The sequence below is a fragment of the Necator americanus genome, chromosome V (genome assembly GCF_031761385.1).
Source record: "Necator americanus strain Aroian chromosome V, whole genome shotgun sequence".
NCBI classification, from domain to species: Eukaryota; Metazoa; Nematoda; class Chromadorea; order Rhabditida; family Ancylostomatidae; genus Necator; species Necator americanus.
Genome location: NC_087375.1, coordinates 22,881,631 through 22,902,916, shown reverse-complemented (window position 1 = coordinate 22,902,916; position 21,286 = coordinate 22,881,631). Strand labels below are relative to the sequence as shown.

General features: G+C 42.7%; 5 protein-coding genes across 7 annotated transcripts; 2 read left to right on the top strand and 3 right to left on the bottom strand.

Annotated features, from left to right (window-relative positions):
* Nucleotides 1-72: 72 nt before the first annotated feature.
* Nucleotides 73-1,506, bottom strand: RB195_014912 (uncharacterized protein; the record flags this gene model as incomplete). The annotated part of the gene is made up of 1 exon (XM_064205378.1): nt 73-1,506. The coding sequence occupies one exon, from the start codon at nt 1,504-1,506 to the stop codon at nt 73-75; it is 1,434 nt and encodes a 477-aa protein (XP_064061259.1).
* RB195_014911 (uncharacterized protein) lies at nt 73-3,099 on the bottom strand (the record flags this gene model as incomplete). 2 transcript variants are annotated; one of them, XM_064205376.1, is made up of 3 exons in its annotated part: nt 73-1,564; nt 1,696-2,807; nt 2,977-3,099. In XM_064205376.1, the coding sequence occupies 3 exons, from the start codon at nt 3,097-3,099 to the stop codon at nt 73-75; spliced, it is 2,727 nt and encodes a 908-aa protein (XP_064061257.1). The 2 variants fall into 2 exon arrangements, with proteins under 2 accessions (XP_064061257.1, XP_064061258.1); XM_064205377.1 differs by lacking the exon at nt 2,977-3,099 and having other exon boundaries at nt 1,530-2,519.
* Nucleotides 3,100-3,486: 387 nt separating this feature from the next.
* On the bottom strand, nt 3,487-6,630 carry RB195_014910 (uncharacterized protein; the record flags this gene model as incomplete). 2 transcript variants are annotated; one of them, XM_064205375.1, is made up of 9 exons in its annotated part: nt 3,487-3,509; nt 3,564-3,677; nt 3,732-3,836; nt 4,413-4,515; nt 4,568-4,641; nt 4,709-4,805; nt 4,865-4,944; nt 5,110-5,152; nt 6,574-6,630. In XM_064205375.1, 9 exons carry the CDS (start codon nt 6,628-6,630, stop codon nt 3,487-3,489), a joined length of 696 nt encoding a protein of 231 aa, XP_064061255.1. The 2 variants fall into 2 exon arrangements, with proteins under 2 accessions (XP_064061255.1, XP_064061256.1); XM_064205374.1 differs by lacking the exons at nt 4,865-4,944; nt 6,574-6,630 and having other exon boundaries at nt 5,110-5,118.
* A 10,214-nt stretch (nt 6,631-16,844) lies between these two features.
* Nucleotides 16,845-17,363, top strand: RB195_014909 (uncharacterized protein; the record flags this gene model as incomplete). The annotated part of the gene is made up of 1 exon (XM_064205373.1): nt 16,845-17,363. The coding sequence occupies one exon, from the start codon at nt 16,845-16,847 to the stop codon at nt 17,361-17,363; it is 519 nt and encodes a 172-aa protein (XP_064061254.1).
* A 190-nt stretch (nt 17,364-17,553) lies between these two features.
* Nucleotides 17,554-18,998, top strand: RB195_014908 (uncharacterized protein; the record flags this gene model as incomplete). Its single annotated transcript, XM_064205372.1, has 2 exons — nt 17,554-17,711; nt 18,125-18,998. The coding sequence occupies 2 exons, from the start codon at nt 17,554-17,556 to the stop codon at nt 18,996-18,998; spliced, it is 1,032 nt and encodes a 343-aa protein (XP_064061253.1).
* Between the last annotated feature and the right edge of the window lie 2,288 nt (nt 18,999-21,286).

Genomic DNA, 21,286 nt, shown 5'->3' with positions numbered 1-21,286 from the left:
CATAGGTCAAAGCAGGAAGTACGGTGGTGTTGATGAGGTGAGCACGGAGCCGGGTGTTCCTGGTCTTCTTCACTACATCCTCGATGCTCTTGTACGCTCCCCAAGCCGGGGGTCAGGTCGTTCATCATGTTCAATTGCCGAACTAGATAAGCTGGTGCATTCGGATATGTTCGTTCCGTTGAGCGTGAATGGGGCATCCGAGAGCCATCTGTTCCGCATGAACATCGTCTTTTGTAGATTCAGCTGAAGACCGATGCATCCACATGTTTCGTCAGATTCGGTCAGCATTCGCTCCGCTTGGCTGATGCTAGGTGTTATCAGTACGATGTCATCAGCAAAGCGCAAATGGTGTAGCTGCCGACCATCAACTTTCACTCCCATGTCGTCCCATTCCAACTTTCGCATTACGTTCTCGAGGGTGGCTGTGAATATTTTGGGTGAAATTGTATCACCCTGTCGGACCCCCCTCTTAACGTCAATGATGATGTTCTTGTAGAATGGCGAAATTCCGGTCGTGAAGTTACTGTACAACTCTCGAAGTGCCTTTATGTACTGAGTAGGGACGCCTTGGTTGTCCAAGGCTTCCACGACCGCTTCCGTCTCAACTGAGTCGAAGGCCTTTTTCAAGTCGATGAAGGTGAGACAGAGCGGCATCTTGTACTCTCGTGATACCTCGATGAGTTTCAAAACAGTGTGAATGTGGTCAATCGTGCTGAACCCTGCTTGTTCGCATGGCTGTCCTTCATGCAAGACTTTTTCAATCCTATTAAGGATCACTCTTGTAGAGAGCTTGTAGATGACGGACAGTAGGCAGATTGGACGATAGTTGCCGATGTCATGTGGATCTCCCTTTTTATACAACAACACGGTCTTGCTGGTCTTCCACTGTTTAGGAACCTTGCATTCCGACAGATAACGTGTAAAGAGCCTCGCCAGGGTGTTGATGAGTACTGGCGGAAGGCTCTTCAGGTGTTCTGGTCTTATTCTGTCGAGACCGGGTGCCGTACGATTTCTTACTGACATGATAGCATGTCGTATTTCGGACGGGAGAACCTCTGGAATGACTTGTCCATCTTCCCTCAGATGGTGAGGAGGTAAGTGGACATGGCTGTCGAAGAGATCAGAGTAGAAGTCGTAGATGATTTTATCCATCCCCCTTCTCGATGCAATGGCTGTTCCCTTTGGGTTTCGGAGAGCAGTCATCCTCGTCTTGCGACTGGCGAAGTCTTGAAGGACATAGCGGATGCTTTTCTCCGCCTCTGCAGCTTCAGCCAGCACTTCTGCTCTTCTCTCTTTAAGGCCTTCCTCTATCGCCTCTCTGCAAAGCCTTGCGAGCTCGGACGTGAGTTCTTGGTTCCCTGCGGCTCGTGCTGCTCCACGCTGGGGTATCAGCTCAAGAGCTTCAAGAGACAGGCGCCTCTTGGTGGTTTTAAAACTCTCAGCCTTCTTCGCGCAGTCGTGAAGGTGTTCAACAAGCCGGTCATATTCCTCGTCGATGTTGTCCATTGCGGAATCTTCCCAAAAGCCGGCTAGCGTAGCGAAGAGATCCCAGTTGATGGTAGTCCTGGGATTTCTCTCCCTCTGAACTTTGCGACTTTCTCTGCTCTCCTTGTGAAGGAAAATCTTCCTCGGAGGAGGGGATGGTCCGATCCCGTATAGAACTTTGGTACAACACCGACGTCCGTCAGGCAGAACCTTTTATTGACGATGATGTGGTCTATTTCATTACGATACTCTCCACCGGCTGACTCCCACGTCCAGCGTAGAGAGGAGGGTTTCTGGAATTGCGAGTTCCCATGGATGGTCTTAGTCGTCATGATGAACTCAGAGAGCCTCTCCCCCTGGTCATTCCATTGTAAGCCGTGGGTCCCGATGTGAAGTTCCTCAGGCGTTCTTCTTATGACTTTGTAGAAGGCATGGTCTTCTCGGTAGAACTTCTCCAGATCCATATAGAAAGCTTCGACTTCTTCTTCTTCGTAGCTTGATGTTGGAGCGCAAGCGACGAAGATAGTCAAAGCTGGTGTTGGGCCACATCTTCTCATCCGCAGACGTCCGATTCGGGTCGTAAGTTGTTCAAAAGAGTCGATGTTCTTTGCCATACTCGTGTTGACGAGGACGCCAACTCCACCAACACCTCTACTGTCGCATGTACCTAAGAACAGTTCTTCTCCAGTTTCATATACGGCGTTGAGAAGGTGACGTCGTCTCGTCTCGGTCAGTCCGATGATGTCGTACTTGATCTTCTTTACTTGCATCATCAGATCTTCGATGGCCGCTTCCGATGCAAGCGTACGTGCGTTATAAGTACAGATCGCCATCCTAGTCCTTTTCCGTTTTGGTAGCCTACATGACTCCTGCAACCCCGTCCTACCTGGCGCTACCGTACCAGGCTTTCCTCCGGAATCAGGAGACTTTTCTATTACTGTGTTTTGCGTAAAATTTTTAAAACCCATGGACAGGTTGTAAGCCTCTAGTCCCATGAGTTTCTGGGAGAACTTCCGTTCTCCCGGAGTGGACATGTAGAGCTTATTTGTTGGAGGCGACTCCAAACCGCCTCCCTTGCACCTCCCAGTCACTTGATTGCAGGCTTTCGGCCGGACCGACGTGCGGGATACAAGGATGTCATGAGTCAGTCCTTGCTCAGCAGAAACAGGGAGTCCATCCCCTGAATCCACCTGCGTCTCTGGGCAAGCACAAGGTCGCTTTTGGTCCGCGATTAGCCCCCTATCCGCCACCCGGGGACGCGCCACGTAGCCTCGCGACCAACCGGCTGTGATCCCTCTAGTAATGGAGATCCGTGGATCAATCTATATAGTAGGAAATTTTATAAAAATCACAAATTAACACTCTATAGCATCACGTATATAGTAATACAAACTTACGTCTGCGAAGGTGTTCTAGAAACATCGAAAATGTGGATATATCCACATAATTGGCCCAATAATCTAGTGAGGCAGTTCTACGCAAAAATCATACGTATTGGCGTGCCAGTATTATTGCGTGCAAACGTCGAAGAGCTCTTGAAAAATCGGAACTGAGAAAGAAACATGGGCGAAGATTACGATTTGCATCACGAAATGGTGGACAAAGCTTATTCATATGAGGAAAGTTTCAACTTTCTATTTATAATCTTTCTATTTGTTATTAATGTTTATTTTATTTATTATTTCATTTTATTATCTATTTCTATTTCAAATTAATCAACTGAAGACAAATAGTTCAGGTCGAGCTAATGCTACCCAGCCAAACTCGAGAAAATTCTGTAAGCATTCTGACCATGTAAAGGTAGGTCATCAGGGCGTGAACACAATTCACACTTATTCTTGGGATATAAGAACTTGTTTACTCAAAAGTCCATAATTTTCCAGTGTCCACTATGGTCAAAAACTCGATGCAGTATTGCCTTATTTAGGTATTAAGTTGTATTTGTAAGAGAGTTCGGCATCATGAATTCAGGCGATGGGCACAGGGGTTCCCACATCTCATTCAAGCTGCAGGATCAGACGAACCTAAAAAAATACTGCGATAAAGCGACCATAGTTGGATTGGAAGTGTGCACTTACGAATAGGAACACATTCAGGAAATGGTGGAGGACATTTGATATCCGGAAGACATGGTGGAACTATCATTCGGCAGATATAGCCCGGTCTGCATCGAATGTTACGGCAAGACTGGGCTGGAAATAAATCGCAGTGATTTAGCTGTTTCAGACAGGTCTGTGGATTCTTACCTGGAACACATTTCGGGGGCGAAGCTGGACACGGAGGTTTCTTGCACGAGACAACATCTTGTTGACAAACAGTGCCTGGTGGGCATTGCTTCGTATCGCATGTGTCTAAAGAAATCAAAATATTGTGTGCGAACAAAAAGGACGTAGATAAAACTTTCCTTGAGCAGAAAGAGAAATATGTTACGAAAAAAAAAACTTGACTTTTAAAACAGAATCACTGTGGTTTTGAACTTTTATTCGGTTTCTCCTCATACCTTTTTAGTTGCAGTGATGATGATGCTAATGACTCGTTAAGATTATTAGAATTAGAATTATTATTATGTCGCTGTACTGGGAACAGTTTTGTCGATAGACAGAGAAATCAAATTCACACTTGAAGTGATAATTTTTGATCCACAAAGTATGGGTCATTTTCAATAGAAATTTTATCGTATTATTGTGTCTGTACATGCTGTGCCTTCGTTAGACAACTTCTAACCGTATTACATTTTACCACCATGTACAGATATTATTTCATATCCCATTATTAGAGTTCCAATTCCCAATAATTTCTATTGGATTTTGCCAGGAAGTGCGGCATTTTCTTCTTCTTTTTCTTTCCTTCTTTTCTTTTCTCCTCTCTCTTGTCTTTATGCAATGTTTGGATGATAATGAAAGGGAAGAAAATTACTGGAAAAGTACCTGGAGGACACTCGCGTGCAGGGATACATGGTCCATTCGCGTACTGTCGAATGTAGCCTTTCACACAGCGGCAGACATTCGCTACTGCGATCAAAATGCAGATCTGAAATGATGCAGATCAGAACAGAAGTGCTACGCGACAGCTGAGAACTGGCAGGATTCCGGTCGGCACATGTCGGTTCGCAGACGGATGAAAAATTGAGGCGTTCTTCATTCTCTCCGCATGGTTCTGTAAGCAAAAAAGAAGAGAAATATCATGAGTTCGCTCGAAATTTCCAACAAATATTTCTGTTGACCTCCGTAACAGCTGTCTACGCATTGGTTCTGCGAGTTTCTGAAGAATCCCGCCTTGCATTGACAGACATTGACAATGCACTGTTCAGTACACACTTGCTGAAACGGCTCCAATGAAATTTAGTTGTGATCCTTAGGAGTAGAAGGCATGCATTAACCGGTTTGGTATTGTTGCACGATGGCTCGCAGGCAGTTCCACATTCTTTGAATTCCTCATTGGTTCCACAACATTTAGCAGCTAAGAGTTACATTGTTGAAAATTTTTATTGCAACAAAAAATCTTCAACGTTTCTCATTAATTTCTTATTAATGCAAAGCCAATTTTGAATAAATTTCGCTCGGAAAATACTAGTCACATTGGACAAATAATTTAAAATATGCGCAAAACTGATGATAAACTCACCTTGAACATAGAACAGCTGCGATGTCAACACGATGAGAAGCAGCTGAAAAACGGAACGGTGACAAAAGCTTCGGTGTCCGAGCAGAGGTGAACTCTGCTCGGACACGTTTTGTGAACTCGTTTTGTGAATGTGAATTATCATCTCTCGGAGCATCGGTTGTAGCTTTAGATGTAACGAGGAAGTGTCGCTGTTTTATACTCCAAGTATTAGGAGAAGCTTTTTTTTCGGTGCATCTCATCACTAATACGTTCCTTAGGTAGTGTCGAGACCGGCAAGCGTAACCGTCTGCGCTTTCAGACTACAATACTATCACCGATGAGGAGCCGACGCCATCTCCCGTTGTTCACCGTTGTAATTTTTTTCTTCAATTTTAAGTCAATTTCCAATTTTTTCCACAATTTTTGGATAGATCCCAAAGAAAAGAATGCAAAGTATCATTGCATTCTTTTCTTCGAGATCCATGCAAAAACAAAAACATCGTTAAGAAGGAAGCAAAATGTGAAATATTACCAAATCTTCACCAAATGAATCGTAATCTAACAACTTGAGGTTGTAGGAGTAAAAGTGTTAAGAGAATCAAACCTCTATATTTCATCAAATATCAAGGAATTTTTGAATACAACCCCTAAAATAGTCGGTTCATTTTTTTTTGTTTACGCTTGTTTGATTGATGCTTGAAATCGTTGTCTTTCTGTAGTGGAAGTTTGCAACTATCATCGTCACTTTTTCGGTTCTCAGCATAACACTGTGCCTAGTTTTTTCTTAAACTACCTAGGGTTCTATGGAACTCGCACATTTGATAACAGAGCATTGTTTGCACAGTTTTTGGGAATTCGAATATCTTTTAACAACTTTCCAGGACTTTCCTTTATCTACCAATGCTCTTACGATATTCTTATAAGACATTCAGTTTCTATATTTGCCCAATTCATACACATTTGTTTTTATTTTGATGCGCATTTGCACAGAAATTTCGTATTTTCGAAATTTTTCTTCCAGAATTCATTTACTGTCGCAAATGTTTGTATTGAGCAAGAATTCATTGAAAACGTATTGAACTCAACGTACTTCCCGTAAAAACTTACGGCGTAACGCAAACCTCTGTTGCAACCTCGTGAGGCGACTGTGTGGACCGAACAGTCAATGTAGATGTCCACGTGCTCACAACATTAAACGGAAAAGGATTTAGGGAGCTTTTCTCCATAGACTCCGCGCAATAATCATTCTGATCAAGTTCCAAACTTAGCGCGTTTCCCCATTCTAAAAATTTCTGTTTCCTCTGGGGACTGACTCTGAAAATTCGGTAAGAAAGAAAAGTGTTTATCTCTCGCAGCGCTGTTATGTTTTTCCATGTTTTGATGGAATAATAAATAGCATCAGAAGCCGTTTTAATCCAATCTTATTGATTTTTTTTTGAAAAGTCTCGCTCTCAAGATATTATCGATTCTTCATGTTATACTCACCATAGAGAACTTCTTGAGACGTCGTACGGTTTCTGATGAGACGAAAGCAGTAAACATGGGACCGTTCTCTTACCGCATAGTAATTGTTTTTATACGTTTTTATTCTCATATTTTTGTTGTCGTAATCAGACGAGAGTGTCGACGATTCGGTGATTCTTTGACCGAGAGATTATTCAAACATCGGTATGAATAATAGAAAGTAGCAAAATAGAAGGTACCAAATACTACATACTTCCTCGTTCGAAGACCTGCAACGGTGAGATTTGCATTCGTACTCGTTTTTTTACATTCACTTTTAGATTCTGCAGACCGTGACGGCCTGCCTTTTGCATGTCCTTGACTAAGATTCAGGTATGTGATTTGCTAAAATTCTTTCCTTTTGATGGTGTCCTATGCCTTCTGTGTGTATCGGCAAATCAAAGAAGTCCAGATTCTGTTGAAATCATCCATGCTAGCTCATCGACAACCACACCACAATTTTCTCGTTGCTCTTACACGAAACTATTGAAATGTGTGAAGAAAGAGCACATTTTTCAAACCTCGCTTTTGAAGAATGCTACATTCCACTAATGGGCTAGAGCTAAGAGTATCGCTACAAGGAAAATCCAAGAGGAGAGGAGCGTTAAGTCCTACTGGTATTCTACTGTAGGTGCAATTCTTCTCTAAGCTAAATAGATCGAATCTCCCTAATTGCAGTACTCGCATGCAAAGTTGTGTCACCTGCCATTCACGCCCGGGAAGTTGCACTCCTTTTTCCTACTACTGGGAAAAAATGTTAAAGCGATGTTTTTTAGTACATTGCAGTAGCGCGTGCACGAGAATTATGTCAGCTAGATGTTTGTGATGTGAGTTTCAGGCAAAAAGGAATGGAACAGAAATGAAATGTTCACTATAGAGTTCTGTCAAAGCTTCTAATTCATCCAGTTTTAGTTGAGCAACGTTTTCACTAACTTTTGTGAAATAATGATAATTGTAAGTCTAAGTTGTACTGTGAGATTTTTATTATTGCCATTCAAATAAACTTAAAGCGACCCCTTCCTATTTCCATCATCTGTTTTTCTTGACCGCGTTTGTCCACATCCTTGTCAAATTACTTCATCTTTAAGGACAAGAGAATCTATTCTGTTAAATCTCTAGCAAAAAATCACAGAAAACCAACCCACTCGTGGGTAATCTGTATTTCTATTCGATTTCGGAAAGATTACCGACCAGCCATGGTAGCAATAGTAGCCAAGCAACACTCTCTCCCAAACTAAAGTTCATCCTAACTGCAGACAGCGTTATTCATATTTCCAATTCCAGCTTCAAGACAGCGCTCAAACAGATTCACAGCTTAAATTTGCTGGCGAGTTATCTCATTGCTTTACGTCCGTGTTATAGGTGCCGTTTTTCTCAGCATGTAGCCAAGTGAAACGAACTCAACCACAATTTCAGCGCTTTGTCTTCCATTGATTGTCGGTGAAGGTTTCATGGAGGAGCTCTCCTACATCTGCTTATGTTTCATTGTGTCTTGAGCGCGGTGAATAGCCTATGGAAGTTGTAATGCTTCGTGAAGCTAAGTTACTAGATCGGCGGTATCTATACAATATCGAGAAAAAGGTTGGCCCGCAAGTCCTGGTCTTTTTTTCAGTGGAAATTTCGCGTAATAAATAGAATGTTTCGGCAGTGCTTTTTATGTTATTCTATAGATAATTATATGTTCTACAAAAGTTTAGTTTTTTTTCAATTCAGTAACATTCTGTTCTTTTCAGGCCATCAAAATGGAGTGTCAGGTCGAGGCAGAGGAGCACTCCTCTTCTTTTTTGGGTCCTATCAAGGTGTCACAGAAGCTACTGGATATTTGTGAAGTGTATATGTTCGTGAAGTGGCGAAGACGAACGTCAATACGAAGTAGCGCAAAGAGTGGTTTACCCTTGACTAACGGGCAACTCCACGAGCCAAACAAGATGTTCACCCGCACAAAAAGATGTGCTATGGTGGGATTGGGAAGGCATGATCCACTATGAATTGCTTGATCGGAGCCAGACTTGAATGCGGGACTTTGGGTTCAACAAATCCAACGCACTGCAGTAAAAACGACCTGATTGGCGACATGGCGTGTTAAAAATGGAATGTAGGCATGTTGACAGTGTTTCCCAAGAAATCAGTATTCTTCCCAATTCAATTCACATTAATTCAGTCACAGACCGGAAACACTCCGTGAGTGATTTCTTACTGATAATTCATGTCAGCCGCTAAAGTGGATGGCGCCAGTGTAACTTTATTTCAAACATTTTTCTGCACCAGAACACCTCACTCTCTTTGCCCTAACATTTCTCCTCCGTCGGACTAATACAAAGATACCGAATTCATTCTAGTTCCGCGTTGCTCTAATTACGTGATACCACGTTTATGTCTCGGCCATCTTTATCCAGATTCTAACGCCGCAGGATGTGGCGTTAGAATCTGGAAAAATTTTATTTGAAGTTCCAGGTCTATTTTAATTCGGGTAGGCACTAATTAGCGCAAAAGCTATCTAAATATATTAGGAATAGTCATAACTATAGAACTATAGAAGCGAAGGCGAAGTCATCAGACTAAGCGTGAAATACGATAAAATTGAGGCTGTTATAGAGAGCTTTTGGGCAGAGAGGACGCTCATCGAGATTACCGAATTATTCGGGTACACGAAATCGACTTTTATGACGTTGCGAAGAGATACACAGTTTAAGAAAAGTCCGACAAGTGCTCTTCCACTCCGACAAGGGTAAAAAATGCAGGTTAGGCAGGAATTAAGAAAGAATGGAGAGAAGAATATAAGGAATGGAATCCTTCGAAAAGCTGAAGGTATTATTTTGGAAGGACAGATGATTCCTGAGGAGATCGACAAAACCTTGGATGGACACTGAAGTTTCTGAGAAACTGTGTTTCCTTCAATATAAAGGATCGCAAAAGCAAACGCGAACGTTGTTGAACAGGATGTATCTCTCTGTCAAAATACATCGATAGAGGAATGGTGCTGTACTATCTTTGATCTTTCGAATACTTTCGATTTTTATGTCCTTTAACACCTTCCAATGCATTTTGGTTTTTTTTCTAGTTCATTGATTTTCTGCGAACATGAATGCCAGGAAGGGAATTATCGCAAAACTGGTAAATACATGCTGTTGAAGACACGCTCTGTTCTGTTGTGACACAAAGGTGTTTTTTGTTGTTACCAACTAAAAACTTCTCATACTTGCTGAGTAGGAAATCAAATGTCATATGATAGTATGCGTCTTTTCGTGTGGTGTACTTTTTTGATTCAGTGAAAGATTCCAAAGCATCAACTTTACGGTTCAAAATTACTGCCATTCGCTGAACTTGCAATCGCTCAAAATGTTGTCTAAGAGTAGATTCTGTCATTTATTTCATACCATTTGTCGAATTCGGTATTTTGATCGCTAGCTGATTAATCCTGAACAAATATGACTTCTCCATGGGTACACATGTGCCATTCTGGTGCAATAGTGTCTCACACGTGCAAGGAATATGATCACTGCGATGCGTGTTCAATTCCAAGACCGCACACTGTACATCGACTACCGAACCGACGTGTGCGAGGGATTGCCGCTACTGGTGTGGTTCTTAAACTGCTCTCCACTTCCTGATATTCCTTCTGAACCCAAGTATGCTTCCGGCATTTTTACAGGTGAACAGTGTCCCAGTAGCCACTCTATTTGATAATGAGCACTTTATGTGTTTTTTGCTTTGTTTCCTGTCATTCACATCTAATAACTACGCTGCTTTCTACATTCATAAGTGCCATATGTGGTCGTTTGATGAATTAATTGTTAAAAAAGTTGTGCGTAAGTTGCATATGCAAGATGATATCATTATATTACCATAACATATGATGGTATAATTACCAAAATTTCTCAGCAAGAAAATTAATTGGATTTTCGCAATAAGAAAGGCCTAAAAATATGCATCATATACAAAGAGGAGATAGCAATCACAAGAACTCTTAGTTTTACGGGAAGATTTTCACAGGAGGAGGAAGCAACAAAATAGGATAACAATAGCTGCTATGAAGGGATAACGATCAAGCAAAAAACCACAATAGCGAAACTTTTGAGGCGACAGATCGCGCCGAAAATGCCCTTAGCTGTATGGACACAAAAATCTTTCTTCTGGTGGATTTTTCGTGGACCTACTTCTCACAAGCGCTTCGTCTCATGAATTATCCTTGGCTGTTCTTCTTCGGAAGCACATCACTGATCTGCATGGTGTTTCGGAATTGCCTACAACAGCTAGAGCGGTCGCCCCTGCCGCGTCCATCAACTTGGTCCACACTGGTGATGGAAGTGGCAGAGGCAACTGCTGTCACTGTTTCAATAATTTCAACCCTTTGTTTTATTCAAATACCTGTCTGAATGTCCGGCTAAAGCCGGACTTCGGACTTTCGGTGGTTTTAGCTTCGCTCCCCTTCACTGATCAATGAAAATTGATTGTAGTGGTGTTTTCTGTAAAGTCAGCTTTGCGTTTTTTTAACAACGCTTTCCTTCTCTTCTTTATATTATAAATTACGGATTGAAAATTACGGAGTTTTCCTTCCAAATGCGTCAATTCTACATTTGGAGGATATTCTACCATCAGCTAAAAAAACTCCTTCGATGCCAGAATAACATAGATTCAATTTGAAAGCATTACTCGAAGTATGGGTATTCCTCCTGATTTCTCCCAATAGTTATCACAGAATGATGTTTTAACATAAAATGACGTGAAAGACATCTTCCTACTGATGAGGATAACGTTCCACGCCAGATCACAAAAACATCCTGCTACTATTTAAGCAGCCGTTTTCATGCGCGTTTTCACTTTCTGAGAACGGCATGCTACCAAATTGAGGCGAACGAAGAAAGAAATGGATACGCCGAGTCATAAAGGTGAAGAGCAAAGCGCCCAGTGGTCACGGCTATGAAACGGCTTTAACCATTTATCTTTTGCGACATGCACGCGAAATTATTGCGCCCCATTTCGATTCCGCGGGACCCGTCTCACCCCACGTTATACCTATCTGGCACCGGCGCACCAATTCGACGCCGTGGGACCCATCGCACCCCATTTTCTAGCTATCTGGCGCCGGTGGACTCGTCACACCCCCTTCTATAGGTATCTGGCACCGATGGACCTGTCACACCCCATTTTTGAATTTCGTGACTGACACACACACGTGACAGAATAAGCCCGTTATTATATATCATGGTACTTGAATCGGGGGTGGGTATAGTGTAGCGGTTAGAAGTTCCTGCACGGAGGTTTGAATCCGCCCTAGTGCTTACCAAGCCTTTCGTCCCTCCGGGGTCGATCAATCGGTATCAGCCTTGTCTGGGAGGATAAAAACACTGACTTTACATATCGGCTAACCACCGCAAGTCATTGTATAGGCCAGTTATCCGTTCGTAAACCTCAAACGACTCTGAATTGAAGTGAACGTGGGGGCGGGTACTAATCGGATTTATTAACGCCAGCCACTCCTTTATCCTTTATGTTTGAATCGGATCCTCTGCTGTCTTGGACACGACGCAAACTCCGGTGGCTGAAAAAGTTGGTGGTAAATCATTTACTAACAATCACTTACTACAGAACTGTGCTCCGGAACGAGAAGGAACGAGCTATGTACAGTAAGATTTCGCTTGTATTCGATGCTCTTTTTGTTCAGACAGAGCAATACTCGTGGGGTTAAAAATACCATATTGTAACACTCACCTTGCGGCGCTGAGTCACGTGCAAAATGTGTGAAAACACAGTGAAAACAGAATGCTCTCGACTTAGAGTCATGCATCTGAAACCATATCATTATGCTATTATAGTTACTGACGGGTTTTATATTCGCATCGCAATTTTAGATCGCTTACAGCCCTTTGTTGTCCTTGACCTTCCATCCACCACTCGCACGCCATTTTGTTGGAAATTCTGACCATCAGGAAGTGATCAACACTATGTTCCTAAAATCGTTGTGTCCCTTTGTCATTATTCACGCGTCTAAAATAGCACTGAGCTAATTAGGAAAGCTTTGTCCCAACCAATAAGAAATTGACTTTTATCTACCTGCCTCCATTCGTGTGTAAATATCATTGAAAATGTGATAAAAAAGGCTGTAGATCAACAGTTAATGTATGTTCTTATCGCAAATATAAGGTTAAAAAAATAAGTCATGAGCGTTTTTCCAAAGTGGAAAATGCACAAATATTTGAAAGTGTTCCCAAATTAATCTCCAAGTCGGTCTCTTCTTGACGTCTCGGCATGGGAAATTGTAGTTGCGTTTCCTCGTTATGCCAATATGAGGTTTTTGGCCTATTTTTAGCCTGATTTTCTGACAACCTCGTCTTTAACAAGACATCTCTGTTCTGCCTTCCTTTTTTTAATGGGTCTTGTTTTTGTCAAAGAACTGAAATGTAGCTGTAAAGTTGACAAAACGAGGCGTTTTCGACACCTTTGGTTATCGGCGATTAATCGAAGTGATGAGGACGGTGACGGTTCTAAAAGTTTTTGTTAAGTATGGATGACAAACACCGATTGAGGGTTTGGGAAGGAACGAAGAATACTTGAAAAATGTGAAAAAAACAGAAAAAAATGAGAAACTCAGTGTAATGCATAAGAAAAACTTATGAATGATGAAAGAAAATTGCTGGAAACAATGGGAAAAATAGCGACGAAGTTTTTAGGTATTGACGTGTTGAGTAATTTGCAGCAGTTTTTTTGGTTATCATGAGAATTGAAAAAATAATTTTCTTCAATACGTGACAGTAGGCTCGTCAAGTGTGTGGTCCGTTCTCAAAGGCAATATTCCCGATATCAAGTTGATCAAATGCAAAAAAGTGGTCTCGAAAACGCTTCGTTTTCTTCACTTGATACTTCAATTTAGTGAGGAAACAGGATTCAGTAAAATTAGACCCAGAACAGCGCTGTTGTACAGTGAAGAGTTCTTCCTCAAATGATCCAAGACATTCTGAAAATACTCTTCAGTTTATGTTTAATTTTCACTTTGAAAAAAAGCTCACGCTCGCGACTTAATCCTTGATCTATGAAAGAGGTACTGTTATCTATGGCTCACCATTTTTCGACATGCCTTAGTTTTACACTCTTTCTTTTTAGGTGTTTTACATGCTGAGCTTGTAGTAACTGCGTCATTACCGAAGAAAGGTTAAAGGCATCACTCCACGAATCTGAGGTGTATAAGGGATGGGAGACTATGGAGAGGGGGTGATTCCATCCATTTCTTCCTAATTGCCGTAAAAACGGCCCGGAAGATACGGCTTCAGGCGTTGTGGTGCACTATTTTCCACAAAGAGTTCGACTGGAGCGCGCCAACCTTGTGCGGCGCCGCATCTTTCGGGCCGTTTTTTATGGCAATTAGGAAGAAATGGACGGAGTCACACCCCTTTCCATAGTCTCCCATCCCGTATACGAATACTCCACCTAAAATCTGCACCACGACAGATTCGTGGGGGTGATGCCTTTAAAATGCGAAATATGATCACTTTCAGAAAGAAGTTTACCTTTGCCGCTGATCCCATCCATTTCTCACTTTGTTGTATTCCAGCTGCTCTTGGTCGCGTTGTCAGTGCAGTTGCTTTATGCTCAAGGTAACTTTATTTACAGTTTTGTACACATTCCAAATTGTTCAAATCAACTGATATTCTCTCTATAGGAATTTTTTCAAAAGCGGCTCCACAATTCTTAAGAAATATTGCTTATTTTTGTTGCGAAAGCAATGGTTTCTGCTATTTTCTTTTAATGCAACGACCCGATGTAATTCCGATGCATTCAATGATCCGAATACATCAGAGATTGATGGCATTGGTGGTTGAGAACAAATACTAGCCGCAAACTTGCGGAAGGAAGAAGACTCTGGAAGTATCATCTTGATCGCCCTCACCTTCAGGATCGTGGAGGCTTATGAAATGTATACAGCATTTCAATGTCTTGATCCTTGCAGACAAGTCTGGTACCAACTCGACCTCGAAGGGATGTAAGGTTTGGTTGGGCGGTCTGCCAAACTCTAAACACGCTCTACACTACAAGTGCTTCAAAAACGACGGGGAAATGTAGTTGCATTTTTTCTTAGCCCCAAGTGGAGCACAGAATCGTGCTTGCTGACGACACTTTATTTTGGCTACCCTTATGGCGTAGTTGCATTTGTTTGTAAAGTCAAAGACGTTTGTAACATATCCTCTAAAAACCTTATTCCAGTATATCCCAGTACAGGTTATTGTTTAACAAGAGAGTAGAATAAGAGAACCAGGGACTTAGAAAACCGTCAATATTACCTTTATAGTCGAGTGGCGGTGATGCTCGCGGACCGCCGTAGAGCAGAATTTTTTCATTAGTGGTGAAAGTAGGATGACATCCGCATCTAACACTCAGATTTAACCTGATAAAAGTTGTAATACGGGAACTGCTCCGTACTAAATCCTTCGCGTGTTATAGATACACACTTTTCTATTTATTTTTATCGTTGTTACCATTATCTGAAACGCTTCCAAAAAAGCTAATTTCGACACAATTATGTGGAGACAAATAAAAATTTTCATGCAACTTTGCTCAAATGCAGGGAACGTGCAGAGATGTTTTTTTCATTTTATCATTGTTGCTGGGAATGGATATTGAGCAATACAAGTTTTTTTTTATAAAGAAATTTACTGGTTCGATGAAGGAGAGCTGGTGGTCTTCTTTCACAGGAGGTTACAGCAGCTGACAAGACTGCTACTCATAGTTGAGGAATATTGAGCATTTTACAATAATTCACACCAAATTTCCGATTTCGAGTAGAAAAATCGCTATATTTCGACACCTTCCTTTTGTGAGGTTTCGGATACGATAAATTAGTACCAGGCTTATCCGCGAATAAAAAATATTGACTTCATACATTGACTGGCCTCAACAAGTCACTGTTTAAGCTATATCGATTTGTACATTCATGATCAAGGAGCTAAACGGATACGTTGCAGTGTTGATCCTTGCGACAGTTCTCCGCCACGGCAAATCACAATGAATATGTTAGAGATTTCCTGTGTTTCAGAAACGCGACGTTGAAAATTCGCTGAGAAACGAGAGGGAAGTGTAAAATCCGGCAGGTGAAAGAAGCGAAGAAACATCACGAGAAGTCGGAACTTTGCCGAATTGTTGTTTGAATATTTCTACGTTCTTGAATCTATAAAATATATTGGAGACTGATCAAAACACATAATAGAACAAGAAAGAAGAGTAAGGACATAGTCGAATTACAGAGGAACGACGAAAAAGAAAAACGAAAGAAAATCAACAGTTTGTTTTGACAATGGGATCGCACAGGTTCGACACCACCGGAGCCAAATTTTTGAGAAACTTAAAAACTTATAGCGTTTTCAACTGTTTAAACGTAGCTTTGAAAATATTCAGTGGCCAAAAAGGTATAGATTCTTTGCACACTCTTTGGGTCTAAAACTCCATAAGTAACTTTGCGAGAAAAGCAAAAACATTTCAGAAATACTGTCGGTTGTACTGGTTTCATATCAGGATATTCGCCTTATAATACAAATCATATCACTTATTTCGGGACTGTGGTCTCTTTAGATACTCTGTCTGACCATAGGAATGTTTTCTTACAAAACGCCGATCCGTTTTCTGAGATTGAAAAACTTGTAATTTCCACGAATATATGCAGCCGCCTCCACAACGGTTTACCGCCTCATAGTGGGGTGAGGGGTGACACTGGGCGTCGAACTGCGATGCACAGCGGAGGTTCGTCCTCCGGCAGGGTCTCCCAAGCTGAGAAGGAGTTCGACACATCCGACATTCCGACTTCTCGGAATCGGAAACCTAGCTAAGAGTAAACCACTGCTAAGATTCACCACCGTCTTGGCAAAATGTCGCAAGGTGGTTCCCTGATCCATATAAGTTGGGCGACGATCTGTGGTGAAAGTTAAGCTCGTCGTGGCACGGCTGCTTAGTTTGGGGAAAAGTCTTCTTGCCACTCCAGCGTATTCACTGCCTCAGTACCTTGCACACTGGGCCCTGCTGTCTCAGACGTCGGACGGTATGGCGACCGGTGAGAGGCGATCAAATCTCAGGTTGCTCAGGATGTCATTGATTCTGGACCAAGGCGACACACGCACGACTCGCCATGGAGACTGTCTCAGACTGTGTACTTACAGCGCGAGAACAGTTTCCACAGACGCTGACCTGCATGCCCTTCTCGAAGCTGCAGAGCGTATCAAATTTCACGTGATTGCTCTGCAGGAGACCAAGTGCAGAAGGAGCGACAGATGAATGACGGTACACTCGTCATTCGTGGAGAGGTTCCGTCGCGAAATGTAGGCGGTGTTGGTTTTGTTGTGCACCCATCTGTCGTCCATCTCGTCGATTCTCACGAGATCCTGTCACCTCGTGCCTGGCCATTCTTCGCCTCCGCCCTCTGCGCCCTCAGTATCATCAACTGTTACTCACCAACATCAGCAGCTGATCAATCCCAATTGGACGCGTTTTACGAGGAGCTGGAGGATGCAATCCGAAAAGAGAAGTCCTTCTACAAATTCGCTGTCGGAGACTTCGACGCAAAACTAAGAAAGGCTACAGGAGAGGAATACAGGATTGGAAGATTTGGACTAGGAGACCGGTATGAAAATGGCAATCGTCTCGCCGGGCTGTTGCCCGCCGCTCGCCTCTTTCATGGAAACTCTCTTTTCATAAAAAAAAAGATCATCGTCGGTGGACATGGGAATCGCCCAATGGCGCGACTCTTGCGGAGACCACATACTCACCAACCGGAGGTGGTGTCTACTTGACGTCTCAGTAGTACCATCTTTTTTTAGTGGTTCTGATCACCGTCTCCTTCGTGCGAAAATACGACTTAGCCACACGATGGAAAACAACATCTGCTAACGGCAACGAAGGTGAAAAAAAGTTGTCTACGACGACTGCGTACTCGAGGACTCCGTGTCCCAAGGTGACTGGCACATCGAGGAGGACCCAAACATGGACTACGAGATTCTGCTCAGAGGATTACGAGCCTGTGCTGAACGTGCCTCGAAGTCGCGCACGACAAACTTGGATCGAATTTCGAAGACCGCCAATGCATTGTTGGAAAGAAGAAGGGCTTTGAGGCTTGATCCGAATGCATCGCACATTGAGCGGTTAGTAGCAAACATTAGCTGCAGAAAAGCGTTGCAGGAGGATCTTTTGAAGTACAGGTAGAAGAAGATTCTAGAAGCAGCACAAAGAAGAACGAATCTAAAGAAGTGCCGCAGGGATCTCCGCGAATATAATATTCCGCTAGCAACCTTGCTGAGCGAAGACGGGACTCGCACGTCTTCTCGTCGTGAAATGGAAATCATTACGCAGAGGTTCTACTCGAACCTTTTCCGTCCATCAACTCCTGTGTCAAGCCCAATCATCCCCACTGGAGAAGCTCCACCAGGGATTCTCCCTCAAGAGCATGAAACCTGGCACAGTCCCCGGATCTGATTTTATATCAGCAGACTTTCTTCGGGCTGGTGGCCATCCGCTTCATGTAATTTTAGCAGCGCACATGACATCCTACCTTCAGAAAGAAAGGATCCCAGACCTCGCGAACCGTTCTTATCCATAAGAAAGGTGGCCGAGAGGACCTTCAGAACTACCGTCCGATATGCTTGCTGAGCGTGTTATACAAAGTATTCACCAAGATCATCCTCACACGCATATCTAGGACGCTGGATGAAGCTCAGCCTCAAGAACAAGCTGGATTCCGCCAAGGGTTCAGCTGCTTGGACCACATCCAGACCGTGTCGAAGGTCATAGAATTTTGCCGGGAATACCGCCTGCTCCTTTTTCTAACCTTCGTCGACTATAAGAAAGCCTTCGACAGCGTACAAACGGATGTAATACTGTCAGCGCTGGTCGGTCAAGGTGTAGACGCGTCGTATGTGAGGACATTAGCCAATTGCTACGAACGATGCACGACTAGGATACAGCTTTTCCACCACCCTCTCACCATTCCCATTGGAAAGGGGGTACGACAAGGCGATACTATATCGCCGAAGCTGTTTACGGCTGCATTGCAATGGATAATGAAATCACTATCCTGGGAAGGAAGGGGCATACGTGTTGATGGAAGATTTCTCTCGAACCTTCGTTTCGCGGACGACATCGTTTTCTTTTCGAGCAGTACCAATGAAGCAGAAACGATGCTCAGCGAATTGAACGAAGCAGTGAAGAGGATAGGACCACGAATAAACAGAAAGAAGACACAATTCATGAAGAACGCCTACTGCGAGGACGGAGGAGTACAACTTGAAGGCTTCCAAATCGTGGAAACTCCGTCATACGTATACCTCGGACGTTCTATGAACATGGAAAACGACTTGAAGGAAGATCTGAATAGAAAAATGAGAGCAGCATGGCAGCACTCGCAGCCGTCAGGGAAGCTACGGACCAACTGACGGACCAAGATCTTCGTGCCCATCTGTTCGATTCGACAGTCCTTTCAGCGCTCTGTTACGCAGCGGAGACGTGGGCAGACACTGCTGTCACGTCTAGGAAGCTGCTTACTACCCACAGAGCCCTTGAGAGATGTCTCCTGAAGTTTAACCGGCGCACACAACACCTTGCCGGTCTTCGTAGCTCCGACTTAAGAGGAATGTCCCGTCTTCGCGACCCAGCGGAATATGTATCGAAATGTATCGAAAGCAAAACATAGATGGGTCGGTCACATCATGAAAAGAGCCGACGATAGATGAAACGAACGCTAAAGTGGATCCCAAGGGACGCTAAACGCCCCCGAGGGAGACCGCCAACGAGATGGGGTGACGTGTTCGCTACACGGATGGACCAGCTGAGAGCTCAGCTGGATACGGCTCAAGGACCTCGTCAACGTCACTCACGAAGCTTGAGAACATCTTGGATGACAATGGCGAGGGAACGAAACGAGTGGAGAAGATGCTGGGGCCCGCACGTCCAGTGAAGACGGGCCATCTAAGTAAGTAAGTATATGCAGCCGCAGCCTTTTTAAACATGAATTTTTTTCACATAAGGTTTTAACACAATCGCCAGGAACTTTGTGCTAATGATGACGACTTTTCTGAAAAGATCTTTTTCCGCGAAAAACATTCATCTTATATTATCTTGACCATGCTGAAAATTTCTGCACAGAGTGTTCAACGAACCACAAATCTGTTTCTTGCATGAAAAGCCGTAAATATTTGAGGCAGAGAGCGAAAAGTCTCGCAAAGTTAGAGAAATTCTCTATACTCTTAACTAATAAAAGATTCAGAGTGGTAACCCTGTCTTCTCAAAAATTTTTCACTCTATTCACTAGTTAAGGTGTTTACCATAACGTGCACCTATGGTTATGGTTGCACGTGGCATTCGGATTGGTTGTACAGAGCAAAAAGACTGAAGTTCCAAAGTTATTCTGCTACTTAGTACAAAATCATGGCATGATGTACTTTTATGCGGAAGCTCCTACGTTGCACTAAGCTATTTCTTGTGCAATTATGCAACCGAACACAAAAATGGTCTTCATTGTATCGATAGTTACGTCAGTCGCTAACGACATCCATCCAGTGCGGAAGTGATTCACTAAAGATTAGTCTTGGGATGTTTTCGTTTATTTAAGCATATTTAAGCATTTCCATGCACTTCACAGAATTACCCAATAGAAAGGAGAATCTTACTGAAGAGATAGAATTTTAGGAAAAAAAGCTTATCAAAATGACTGCATTACTGACTGCCACAAGTTTCTCCGGAGCTCTTCAGTAGTTGAGTTCAAGTGATGTTTACCACAATGTTGATTTTTGGTATAAAATAAGAAAAATTGCTTACATGAGCAGAGTTTTACTAATTGAAAGCATTCATGTGTTAGCTCCACTTGCTCCACTTTTTTAAAATTCGAAGTGCTAAACTTTTGCAGGTATCTGACGGCAGTTTAATTCGATGTGCGGACTATATCGACTTCGCCGTTCACTTTGTAGAAATAAATTCACCATATTTTGACCCCAGCCATTTACCTCCTGTTGAATTTCTTCGAAAATAGTTTGGTTACGGGATATCCTGTTGGAAAGACTCAATACTGTCGTTAAAAATATTCGGAAAATGGCAACTAGCTCCTATAAAACAAGACATCAACAATGTTATCAAAAATGGCCACTTACTGCCATCCACGAGAAGTTGTTGAAGTCTCTCAGGAGATTTATTGAAGATGAGAGAGGGAAGATCACCCCCTCTCCTTACATTCTATAATATCACGAGCTCACTCTCAGACTGGCTCCCATCGGAACGCAATCAACAGCTTTATGAGTCTGAACCGGCTTATAAGACGTAATCTTTGGATGCTGACAACATTTAGATCGTGCACATTACTCGACTTGCGGCAGTATTCTCCCTCATGATTTGGCGCTTCTTTACTTCTCTTTTCTTTGTTTTTCCTCATTTCTTCACAGATTTTGGTCATAGCGAGTACAATGAGAGTACAAAGTAAGTAAATGGCAAAAAAATAATAAATAGAGCAAATAAAATGAGATAAAAAAGTTTATGAGAGGTATAAACCCAAGTTGCACTTACCATTTCAAAAGAAAAAAAACTTTGGAAGCAGAACCACGTAGTGAAATTGCCAGCTGTAAAAAAAAGAAGTTTGTCTCGAGACCAACGCAAAGTTCGTTTCTCAACAACTCGCACAGATCTTCTCCGTTTCATATGCACAGTGACTCAATCGCTGCAGAATTCTTTCTAG